At 41.9% G+C, this 12,170-nt stretch overlaps 1 protein-coding gene across 1 annotated transcript; it reads right to left on the reverse strand.

The window, feature by feature from the left end:
* Positions 1–639: 639 nt before the first annotated feature.
* Positions 640–7,151, reverse strand: LOC308155358 (NACHT, LRR and PYD domains-containing protein 1a allele 5-like). The gene is made up of 11 exons (XM_080528670.1): positions 7,096–7,151; positions 6,755–6,796; positions 5,973–6,041; positions 5,759–5,796; positions 5,444–5,508; positions 4,874–5,088; positions 4,237–4,490; positions 3,705–3,830; positions 2,267–2,399; positions 1,665–1,700; positions 640–1,480 (listed from the first exon to the last, which is right to left on the reverse strand). The coding sequence occupies exons 2-11, from the start codon at positions 6,774–6,776 to the stop codon at positions 1,200–1,202; spliced, it is 1,239 nt and encodes a 412-aa protein (XP_080384796.1). The 5' UTR covers positions 6,777–6,796; positions 7,096–7,151; the 3' UTR covers positions 640–1,199.
* Between the last annotated feature and the right edge of the window lie 5,019 nt (positions 7,152–12,170).

Genomic DNA, 12,170 nt, shown 5'->3' on the forward strand with positions numbered 1-12,170 from the left:
CGAGCCAGGGAGGGAAATCCAGATGAGAGTAGTCAGAGGGGGTCCAAACAGAAAGTTATGTCCAAGCGTTGGATCTCTGTCTGTAGCAGGGTTAAGTAGGCGGCTGTCCAGGTGGTGATTGGGACAGCTGGGCTGAAACGTAATAGCCCACACCTGCTGCAAACAGAGCCAGAGATCCGGCCCACTCAATCCGGCCGGGAGGGGGCGCCAGAACGAGGCTCACGGGGGCGTGTCGGATTAGGAGGCACAACAGTAGCCTTATAATATCATATATAGAGGTACCTTGAAAGTTGCGACAGTGCTTTTATCTTGTGTAAAACATGAATAAAACATTGTTGTATATCCTGGCCCAAAGATGAAATGGAGGGTGTCTAATAGTGCGCATGCCGCACCATTCTTGGTGCACACCACAGCGAGGTAGTTCAGGTCCTGTCCTTGTTTGTGAAACTATGCTGTGGCTTTGCTGCCAGCCTCCTTAAGACCAATTAGGCTTCCCATCAATTTTGACATTTACATGTTTCTAGGCTATTTTTCTTAACAATAACTGTAGGCAACTTGTTAAGATTATTATGATACAAAAATGTTTCATCTTTGGGCCAGGATATACATTTATACAATGTTTTAGCATGTTTTACAGGAGATACAACTACTGTTGAAACTTTCAAGGTACCTCTATATGTGATATTATAAGGCTATTTCAGATATTCTACCTCAAATCGAATACTATCCACAAAAAGAATGGTTTTACGCACGACTCGTATACGTAGCCCATACAATAAAATACGGTAGGAAATAAGTTCAATGGTATACAAGTATTCAAGTTGTGTGCAGTATTTATTATAGTATATGTTCATTTCCGCAGTGAGCGTGGTGTTGGCTGAGGGGTGGCAGATTTGATTAAACTGTCAAATGTATCAGTAATTGTCTTCTTGAATCTGATCTGTCCCAATTACTACAGCATCTAAGCAAACACATTAAACAGCATAGTATGGGTATTGGGTAGGTTGAAATATATGAAATACAAAAAAACATAGTTTAAAGACTGGCTGTGACAGCAACCCTCATCCACTTTTTGAATCTTACATTCAAGATAATTTCTCATCTCGTCCTGGGACCTCCTCTAACCTTTGACATATAAGTTATCATGTCCAATCAGAGTACAGGAACTGTCCTCAAGCATGTGGTTGGCCCCGCCACTTTCATTCACCTCTCAGTTCTCTGATCAGGAATGTGTCATTCTCCTTTAGGATGACAAGGAGAATATCTTTGGCTTTGGTGCCGCCTGCCTTTAGTGGACCTTCAAAAAGCGCCCTCATCTTATCCTGGTTGGTACGTTCAGCCCTCACTTCACTATATTGCTCCGCATTGATGACTCTCTTCGCGAGGAGTTCATCCAGGATGGGGGAGACCTGCCCCACTCTCTGGATCAGGGCGGACCGGTGGAAGTCCACAAAGTGTGGGGCTACGGTAGCAATGGGACCTGAGGAGATTAAGTAATAACACATATATTTAGTTATAGAATTGTATATGTATTTATTATACTTTATTTGTATAGCAGTTTTCCAAATCACAAAAAAGTGAATTGCTAGAGAAATATTTAATTAACTTCATTAATATAATTTCATTTGATATAGTAAATAAATACAAAGATAGTTTTTATTTACCTTGTAAATAGTCAGTGGCAGTGTCACTGTACTCAGCTGAAAACAACAAACAAAGATTATGAATTACAACATAATGAATAGGCCTTATGACTTGTGAATGTAAATAATAGAAGCACATGTTTAAAAAAGAAAAGAAAACGTATGTCCATGTGGGAGGTGAAGCCCCAGACAGCCCTGCTCCGATGCAACCACTCAACCAACATTTCCGCAGCATGCCACCTTCATTGCGTCGGAGCAGGGGTGTGCAGTTTTATGTATTTTTCAGAAGGACATGGTTGACATAAACTTACATTTGCGTTTACATTTTTGGCATTTAGCAGACTCCTTTATCCAAACCGACTTACAACAAATACATATCACTAAGTAAGTGATAGCAATAATATGTAATCTATGCTTGGGCCAAGGGCCATTGGCAGACACAATGCTAGCTCTTTTTAAATTATTATTATTAACTTTAGAGAAGGAGGAGGAGCAGTTAAGGTGTAGCCTGAAGAGATGAGTCTTCAATCTACTGCGGAATAGGGAGTGATGCAGTCCTGGCTGATGCAGTAAGGCACAGGACTATGTGATCCTGACCTTCTATGTGACTATGTGATCCTGACCTTCTCGTATTGTGGGGTCCCAGACAGTTTCTCCTTTGTTCTTGCTGATCAATTCCATCTTGAAGTCACAATTTGCATTCTCCATGTACACCTCAGCAAAGTTTGGTGGGTAGACATATTCTAGTTTAATTTCCTGTTGGGACAGTAGACGTGTGTGTGTGTGTGTGTGTGTGTGTGTGTGTGTGTGTGTGTGTGTGTGTGTGTGTGTGTGTGTGCGTGCGTGTGGGAGGCAGGAAGGGAGGGAGGGAGAGAGAGAGAGAGAGAGAATGAAGGAATGAACCAGCGTATCAGTGTTAAATGCACAGTTATACCTGTTCAATATTCACTGACATGTGACTTAGGAATTGACAGTCCATTATAAGTGGGGCACAACACTAGTACAGTGTTGACAAGTCATCAGCATCAATTGAACTCCAACACTTTTTTTATCTGGACAGTCATACACAAGAATTGCCAAAATGGTATATAGTGTGGTTAGTATGCAGTATACTTTTAGTAATCAGTATTTGGACACAGCCTATAGGCTGCTGCTACTATGTCTTCACTAGTGGGCCATGCTGCTAAACAGGAAGTCTAACTATTTCTCCTTAATATTAAACACTATCCCTAACCTTAACTTTAACCTAAGTAGGATTGGGCAATATCCAATTTTTGACACTGTTAAACCGTCCCCAGATTTCACTATATTACCGCGGGATTGACGTGGTCACGTAACACGTGATCATGATGGGTTCTAAATAGTTAGTCTTTTTTGACAGGTTACTTGACAATTCTTTTACAAAAAGTTCTGTCATCTCTTTCATAGTGTCTTCAACCACACAGACAGTGGTGCTGAACAAACACTCTTAAGGCGTTTATTATACACTGCTCAAAGAAATGAAAGAAACAGAAATCAAGGATATGCCTCCCCAGTCCATCACTGACACGCCAAACCCTGTCCAGCTCTCTTCATGCTCTCCTCATGTAACAGCAAACCTTCTTGTATGGAGAAAAATCAGTCAGGAAGGATAAGGAGAGAGAAATGGTTTGTGGCCACCACGTGCAAAACCATTTCCTTTTTGGGGGTTGTCTTGCTGTTGCCTCTCTCCTGTCCACCTGTCACTTTAATTTGCACCAAAGCAGGTGAAATTGATTCACAATCGTTTACACTTCATAACTGGACAGATCGATATCCCAGAAGTTTAATTGACTTGCTTGAGTGCTATACTGTGATGATGAACTGTTCCCTTAATTTTTTTTAACAGTGTATATATGCGCACATTGTGCAGCAGAATTTTTAAAATGACGGTATTGAAAGGGACACTGTTGCTATTTTCAAATACCGCGGTATTAAATATACGGTATTACAGTATTACCCTACGGGACAGTCGACACATTAATTGTTTACAAACAACAAATCTAACAACCATTTCTGATTGGATGAACGTTCAAACCGTACAGTGGGGCTAACAGTAGAGAGGCACGATGTCCTGAGGCTGAAGAAACTGTTCATCCTGTAGGACCTCACTGGTCTTGGCTTCAGGATCCTTGTGGATCGTGAATGTTTCTCCATTGTGTCCACTGCCTGTAGTGAAGCAAACCAACAGTGAATCACAAGGTGGAGTTTTTTGTTGCAATGATTAGTGTGTTTTTTTTCTTCGCAATTAATTATTCTTCATACATTTATGTCTGTTTTCTGATGCGTAGGCCTAGATGTGTTGTGAAACACAACTGATGAAGTTGTCTCCACAGCCTTCTAGTCTTCGCTTTTATGTTTGAGTTTCATGCCTCATACTTCTTCCTATTGTCGTTTTATCTTTTTATGTGTTTTTTCCCTGCCACCCACAAAGTGCCCTCCTGGATGGTGTTTCTTTGTCTTTATTTTTATTTATTTTGGGGGGGGGGGGGATATACATCCATAAGTCACACCCCTGGCTATAGTATTTTTAATAAAGTTTGGTTTCATTTCATTCAAGTAAATAGTGACCAACCTGTGCTAAAGCAGCATCACATGGAATCAGGTAGGCGTGCAGCGTGAGAGACTCGGCTCTCCTGGCTATATAGAGTGGCATGTTACAGTGCACTTTCCATGGCAAACCCAGCTTCAGGAGCACACCCATCACAGAGAAGGATGGGTTGGTGATCTTGACGTGGAAGCCGCTAACCTCAGACACCCTTTCCACTGTCTCTTCATCTCCATCGTCATGTAGAACTCTGAGTGTTCCCATGTTGGAGGGATCCTGGTCTGCAGAGAGACGGCACAGACAAACATGACAAACATATTGCCATAACGGACAGGTTGACCGTCAATGCTTCATTTTTCCTCGTAGATTAGATTCAACTTTATTGTCGTTAACAGGGTACAAGTACTAAGACAACGAACGCAGTTCGGCATCTAACCATATGTGCATAGTGCAAAAAACATGAATGTATGGACAGTGCATGGTGGGACAGTATACAGTATTACAGTGAGTATAATCTTATTTACATTGTCTCTATTCATGTCTTAGCTTTAGACATGTAGACATGTAACAAAAGCCTATCTCAGTTCAGTATTTTGAGTGTTTTCTCTCTCTTTTGTTTGTTTGTTGGGAAGTTCAGTATTTGTGATATCTACTTTCCCCGTACCGAAACAAGCAAAATGTGGCAGATGCACTTCTTTCAGTTCTCCTTCAGTGACTTCGATGTCAAATAGGGGACCACCTTGAGTGTACTGATCTTTCATCATTGCCTTATAAGGATCCCAGGAAGTGAAGCTATAATGCAGGCTGACATAGCTCCTACACACCCAGCGCAGGCCTGACACTTTGCACTCATAACGGCCTGCTGGCCACAATTCAAACCTGTTGAAGAAATAGGAGTGACAAATTTAAAGGAGATGTTGAGGGTGGATATTCAACAAAAAGTAATAAATAGAAGATAATCACATTTCAAGAGGATTTAGTTGTTTTTATCACTAACACCACATTGAGGTTTTACTTGAGACATAGCCTTAATAGTTGAGGTAGAAGAGTTAGTCCAATGCTTACATCAGTGGAGCCTGGTGGAGGTAGAAATCGGAGGACAGGCTCATTGTAATGCATGGAATGGAATGAGGAATGGTGTGAAACGTATGTTTGATATTGTTCCTTTTCCCTTCCATACATTACAATGAGCCCGTCCTCCAATTTCTACCTCCACCAGCCCCCACTGGCTTACTTGTACACTGTGGTGTTGGCCTCTTTAGATACTTTGGGATCCAGCTCATTCCAGTTACTTGAACTCTGTTTAAGAATGATTCCAACATTGGTAAGATACAAAAAAAAAAAAAAAACTGCAAATATTATGCTGACATCATATCACCACAATATGTTATACAGTTGATATTGAAGCAGATGTATGGTATGTTGAAATAGCAATCCCAGCTGACTGAGTCAATTTGTCTCTCTAAAATAATGTTGAAATGTCACCCAATCAAATATTATGTGTAAGTGTAGAATTGGAATACAGAATGATAATGAAATGTCCTCTCACCTTAATTTCGTGGCAACTGGAACATTCCGACAGCGAATCTGAAGTTACGTTAATTTCAGAATTAATCAATTTAATGAAATGACCAGACAATAAGCAACCAGTCATATTGTAAGCAAGTAATTTATAAATAACATACAACGTACATCATCCATAAACATTTTATACTGATAAAATCAATATTCCTAATTCATTACACAGTTATGGTTACACTCACTTGGTATAAGGTCGACATCTTGGTCATCAACATCTGTTTGGAACATTCTAGTCCTTTGTTCATCGCTCGCTGTAACACAATTAACCTGTTCTGTTTATGAAACTTTCAGGACATACAATAATCATAGCAATACACATTGTTTAATGTATTTGAATAACTGTGATTAAGAAAATATGTATGCATGTCTATGTACCTTCGGACAACTGTTTGCCCTGTTTGTTCTGCTTTGTTCTATGTTGTGATATATTATTTTATATTTCATGTCTTAAATTTGTGAAACATCAATAAAAATGCAAGTGACAAAAAAGCAAGGAAAAAAAAGCAATGCACTGTGTAGGTATAACATGGCTACTAAATAGTCTGACATAATATGCCATTTAGTTAACGCTTTTATCCAAAGCGACAGGTCTTTCCTTACAGTGAGTGCATGTTTTCTGTATAGCCTATGGTCCCAGCGGATTAGAAAGAGACTCTTGCTCCAATGTTAATAATGTATTTAACCAACGTGTCCTCAAAGGATTACCACACATGCAATAACGTCATAAACTGTCATTCATGATCAGCTATGGAGATAACAACACATAGGCCTACTCATGTTAAAGGTGCATTTTATTGCAGTAACAATGACTTTTGATCTTTTAAACATCATTCAAAACTAATTCCTGCCTGGAGGTTGTATTGTCAACAATTCGTTAAACAATTTATTTAAATATAGTTCAAAAGATTACATATCACATTATTACAACATACAGTACGTGAGCAAAGCCCACATCAATACCTACCACATAGTAGTGAAGAGGCCATTTTCACACCGTCACAGACCCCTGGATTGATATAATCATAATTATTATTATTATTGTAGAGTTGAAAAAAAACTATGTGTTAGGGATTGTAAACACAAAACAGTTGAAATGTCACGATTTACATGTGCACACTCTGCAGCTTCTGACAGATGTGCTACCGAAAGGAATACAAGGGGTGTGCTATAGGCTAACTTAACAAAACAGGGGCTGAGACCTGCTGTATTCAGTAGTATAACATAGGCCAAAGCATGACTGCATGTTACAGGTTAGACGTCAAAATGTGTCATATTATGTTTCTGCTTCAAAAGATATTTACTTACCAAATACATTCCTCTCTCAGCATCAAAGCAGTAGCCGTTTGTGTGGGGAAAGTTCTTTTTCTTTTACTTTCACTTTCGTTTTCAAACTGCATTTTCAACACAGTTTGATCTAGCTTCACAATGCAGCAATGATTGATATGAATGGATCTCCCTCTACAGGCCAGACGCCGCATGCTCCCCACAGTGCCAAGCACAGGACTATTAATCAAATCATCAAATCAAGTTTTATTTGTATAGCACATTTCTCACAAGATGCGACTCAATGCGCTTTACATACTGACAGAGCCGCAAGCAGGCAAAAGTTAAAAAAAAACTGTACACTGTGTAGCCAGGAAAATTCCCTTGCAACCCTCTATTCATAGAGCGACTACTACCAGTTTGCCTACCAGCACCCAGCGGTGGACCCCCCCCCCCAGCACCCAGGTACTCTTTCCTGCCAATAGAGAATCTCAAGCGCAGTTATGATGCAACAACACAACAACAATAATAGCAATACAACTGTAGTTTATTAAGCTACTTGTTGGACACTAAAATGAAGAATATAATTCTGAGTAGTTTAAGACTATTTATTGAAACAAAGTACAGTTTACAAAAATGTTGAGCTGGTTCCTGGTCTGATGGTCAGCTGAGGTGAATAATAATAGAAATATTCTCTGCCCCCGCTGTCAACTGGACAAGCGGTGCTGCGAGCAGCGGCCGGGTGAACTCCCGGTTCATCGAGTTTACGGTTAAAAGCATAACTTCTCGGGGTGTCAGCGCGGTGGTTAAGGGCTCAAAATGACCGTAGACAGATGGTGAAGTTAGCAAAGGAGTATTGTGTTTGTAACACCTCCACAGCCGGTGTTATTCACGGACAAAGCCGGTGCATAATAGCGATTTTTGTGTTGTGCTTGTTGTAAATAAAAGTTATATGATTCATTGAAATGACATTAAACTAAGATAATACGATGGTCAGCATAATTTTCCGAATCTTTATTAATAAGCTATTACAGAAACTGTAGTGACATTTTCCTAGAGTGAATAGTGGTATTTCAAGATGGCGGTTAGTGAAGAAATAATATGGGATGGGACATGGGATGACGATTTTCCATTGACCAATCAACGGTGTGCAGCGTCACACGTCACACGCAGCCTGGCAAAGAGACCCGGATATGAAATTTTAGACCCTGCTCCGATGTGGGACCTGGGACCTGGGACCGAAGCGACCTGGAACGACGAATGGAAAAGGGGAACGAAGCGGGCTGACCTGGGTCAGCACCAGGTCTGCAACGTAGTGGAAAAGCGGCTTAAGAGAGAGAGCTGCCCCTGTGCTCTCCCCTTTATGTCCTTTCGTATGCAAATATAACTACAACAATGGTCCTATCACAGTCACTACATAGATGCTTGAGGTGTGAAAAAGAGGTCAGAACTCAGGTCAGAAGCCATCTTAAGGTACAGTCAATTCAGGTCATCCATTTTGTCACAGAACAAAAGGTAATAAAACCCCCACAGCCAGGAGAATCTTACAGAACGTATGCAAGTCAAAAGGCAAATAATACAGGCCCATACTATACAATTCATGTATGTGTGTGTGTTCAAGTAAAATCTACTACATATTCCCCACTCGGAACACCCAGAGGGAGTTCCGAAATTAAAACGACCACAACAACAATAACAAAAACAAAAAACCCACATACTGCACCTAAGAAACCCAAAAAAATAAAAAAAATAACAACAGACAGAAAAACTACACCAACACACAACACAAGAAACATAACAACATAGACCAACCCAGCACCAGTACCAGCAATCAAATATATCATATAAACCAAATACAAAACAATCAATCAACAAAAAAGAATCCTAAAAACAACAATCAAAATTAACCTAAACACAGTACATCAGGGGTGCCCAATACGTCGATCGCGAATACGTCGAAAAAAGTTCAAAAATAAATAAATAATACGTTCGCCTATCATCCATCCTCACTATGGCTTTTGCCACTTGATTGACGTACAGGTAAGCCAGTCTGCGATCTGATCTTTTCACCTAACACACGGTTCACCACGCATGCGCAGTCAACAGCGCCAACTACAAAATACAAAATACCGGCGAGACTAATTAACTAGTTAGCCTTCCAATTTCTACTATTTCCAACTAAAGAAAGGGTATACAAATGAGTGGGGAAGCTGGACCAAGTAAGAAACCAATAACGTATAACTTCCATCCAGAATGGGAGGAGGACTTTTACACGATGTGATATTGGAAGTGCGTCTGTCTGATCTGCAGATCTACGATGGCTGTTAGAAGGGAAATGTGGCAAAAGAGCGAAAACGTACAGCTGTAACGATAGCTTCTTATCGCGTAAGTCACGTTCTTGTTAAACACAAGAAGTCATTCAAAGACGGCGAAATTGTGAAAAAAGCGTTTCTCGAGGCTGCAGATTGCCTTTTCGATGACAGATCCACAGTGGCTGATGACACCTTGCAGCCTGCCTACACCTTGCAACCAGCTCCTACAGCCCTGACTACTAGAAACTAGCTGCCTCCTCCCAGTGCCAGGTCTCCCACTAAGGTAGAGAAATGCATTTATTTCCTCCTTTCAAACTAGGGAATTACCTGTTTTGTATCTGGTTTACTTTTCTGTTTGTTGGATCAGTAGTTGGCTATGGTACTGCAGACTGGCTGTCAGTGTGTGAGTGAGAGAAATTGAGGTGTGTGTGTGTGTGTGTGTGTGTGTGTGTGTGTGTGTGTGTGTGTGTAAGAGAGAGAGAGAGAGAGGGGGGGGGGGGGAGAGAGAGAGGGAGGGTTTGTGCTATGGCTCCCTATGCAGACTGGCAAATGTGTGTGTGTGTGTGTGTGTGTGTGTGTGTGTGTGTGTGTGTGTGTGTGTGTGTGTGTGTGTCTGTGTGTGTGTGTGTGTGTGTGTGTGTGAGTGAGAATAGCAAAGAGGGAGGGTTTGTGATGGTCTTCTCCTGTGTGGCTGTGTGACAGAGAGAGAGTGTATTGTGAGTTTACTATGAAGGCTGGGAAGTGTGTGTGTGTGTGTGTGTGTGTGTGTATGTAGTACGTGCGTGCGTGTACGTTTGCGATGTTGAAACTAGACTGGTAGATCTTGGCAGACTGGCTACTTGAAAAGTAGATCTTGGTTCAAAAAAGTGTGGGCACCCCTGCAGTACATCAAACACAATTCAATACAAAAACTTCCAACGACCGACGTCTTCTTGGTTCTTGAATCTTCACGGTCAGAGGTTACTAGCACTTGAACCCAGTTGGAGAACAACCTTTACCGCTGTCTCAGATTGATAACATTTCCATAGGAGCTTTTTTGTTCCGCTAGGAACAGAACTTCTCTCCCAGCTTTGCATAACCATCACATCACTTCTCAACTGACATCAAACATACGATATAGAAATAAACAAACAATACACAAATAATCACATTCAGTTATCATAACACATAATTCCCCAACAGTAAGCACAGGACAAAGGGAATGCATGAATGCATAGATCTTCACCTCAGATGAGGACTAGTCTTCTGAAAAGTTCATCAACGTGGACTGAGCGACTGATTTTCCTAAAACAGTAAATGAAGCCCTGTCTCCTAAGAAAGTCAAGAATCATGTCCGCTATAATAGGTGCTCCTATCTTAGCAAAATAAGTTTCCCATGCCCCTAAGACCGTTTCCAGCCATGCTATCATCTGCTGTCCATTCCCGTTGTTCCCTTTGATCTGCTGCTTCACTACCCTATGCGTAGTCTTTAATCTCTTCCTAACTGGTCGTCGTCTGTCAGTGTCATTCAGGTTCAGGCAGTCGTCTGGTCCCCTTCCATGCTGATCAAGGTCTGGGGAGTCGCCCTCAGCATCATCTGAAGCATGATGCAGGCACTCACCAGCATCCTCAGTAGCACAGGTGTCCAAGCTTTGGACACTCCCAGGCTGGACCTCCAGACTGTCAACACTCTCTGCTTCGTTGGTTTCTGGTTCATTGGCATCTGGACAGCTTTCCACTGTCACCTTGGTTTCAGGTATTGCCGGTAATGTCACTGGCTGTGACACTGGCATTGCCACTGGCTCTGGCAACACCTCAGCATCTCGTCGTAGCTGCTCCTTCTCCGGTTCTCTGGGAACACCAGCACCTGTTGGCACAACATCCTGTCTGCTCTGTACATCCACCCCCCTGTCCACCACCCATGGCCCAATTGGGGTAGGGATATGCCCAGACACCTCTGGTGTACCCACTCTGATGTTGTTTCTCCAACAGACCCCACAACGACCTATAGCATGGTCAATCTGTTCCATCAAATATGAACTCCAAAACCCATATTCCTTGGTGATCTTGGGTCTGACCTCCCCCCTAGCCACATGTGCTAACCCATGAGCTTCCCGTATTAACATGCCTAATAAATCTGAAGGTGCTACAACCAACCCCTCATGATTCCTCCATAGACCTGTGTCATCCTGACTTGCCCCCCTTGCTAGCCATATGTTTTTGTCCAGCGTAGTTGCCCCACCCTGTAACATCAGTAAATCCTCAAGTGTGACCATGCCCTGTAATTGCACTTCATGTGTGACCAGAAGAACTTTACCTGCTTTGTCTGCTCCTGTGATAGCTTTGGCTGCATCATCTGCAGCCCTGTTACCCTGTGTGACATGTGATGAGTCAGACTTGTAAGCGGCACACTTAACTATGGCTAACTCCTTTGGTTTCATCATGGCTTGTAACAGCTTCATGATCTGTGCGTGGTGCTGTATAGGTGAACCATCAGTTTTCTTAAAACCCCGCCCCTTCCATACAGCTCCATTGTAATGACAAATATTATGTGCGTAGGCAGAGTCGGTGTACACTGTTACTCTCCGTCCGGTTCCCAAGTTGCATGCTTCTGTGAGGGCAATCAATTCAGCCAACTGAGCTGAGCAAGGCTGAGGAACTGCCTCAGCTTGTTCCACAATAAACTCATTCACAGCACGTAGGTCCTGTACCAGACGATATGAACCATCAGGTTTCTTCACTGGCAGAAGAGGTGTGTTGCTTAACGGATATTGAGTTATCTTCAAGACTCCTGCCTCTAACAGTCCTTTGATCTGTGGCTCAATC

This window comes from Nansenia antarctica (genome assembly GCF_963989245.1).
Source record: "Nansenia antarctica genome assembly, chromosome: 4".
Taxonomy (NCBI): Eukaryota; Metazoa; Chordata; class Actinopteri; order Argentiniformes; family Microstomatidae; genus Nansenia; species Nansenia antarctica.

What these genes read in the sequence shown, in the direction of transcription:
- LOC308155358 (XM_080528670.1), bottom strand. Translation starts at nt 6,776, where the DNA reads ATGGCCTCTTCACTACTATGTG. An exon ending in GTGATGCTGCTTTAGCACAG is followed by an intron (nt 3,831 to 4,236) that starts GTTGGTCACTAT and finishes GCTTCACTACAG; the next exon opens with GCAGTGGACACAATGGAGAA. An exon ending in GGACCCCACAATACGAGAAG is followed by an intron (nt 1,701 to 2,266) that starts GTCAGGATCACA and finishes TGTTGTTTTCAG; the next exon opens with CTGAGTACAGTGACACTGCC.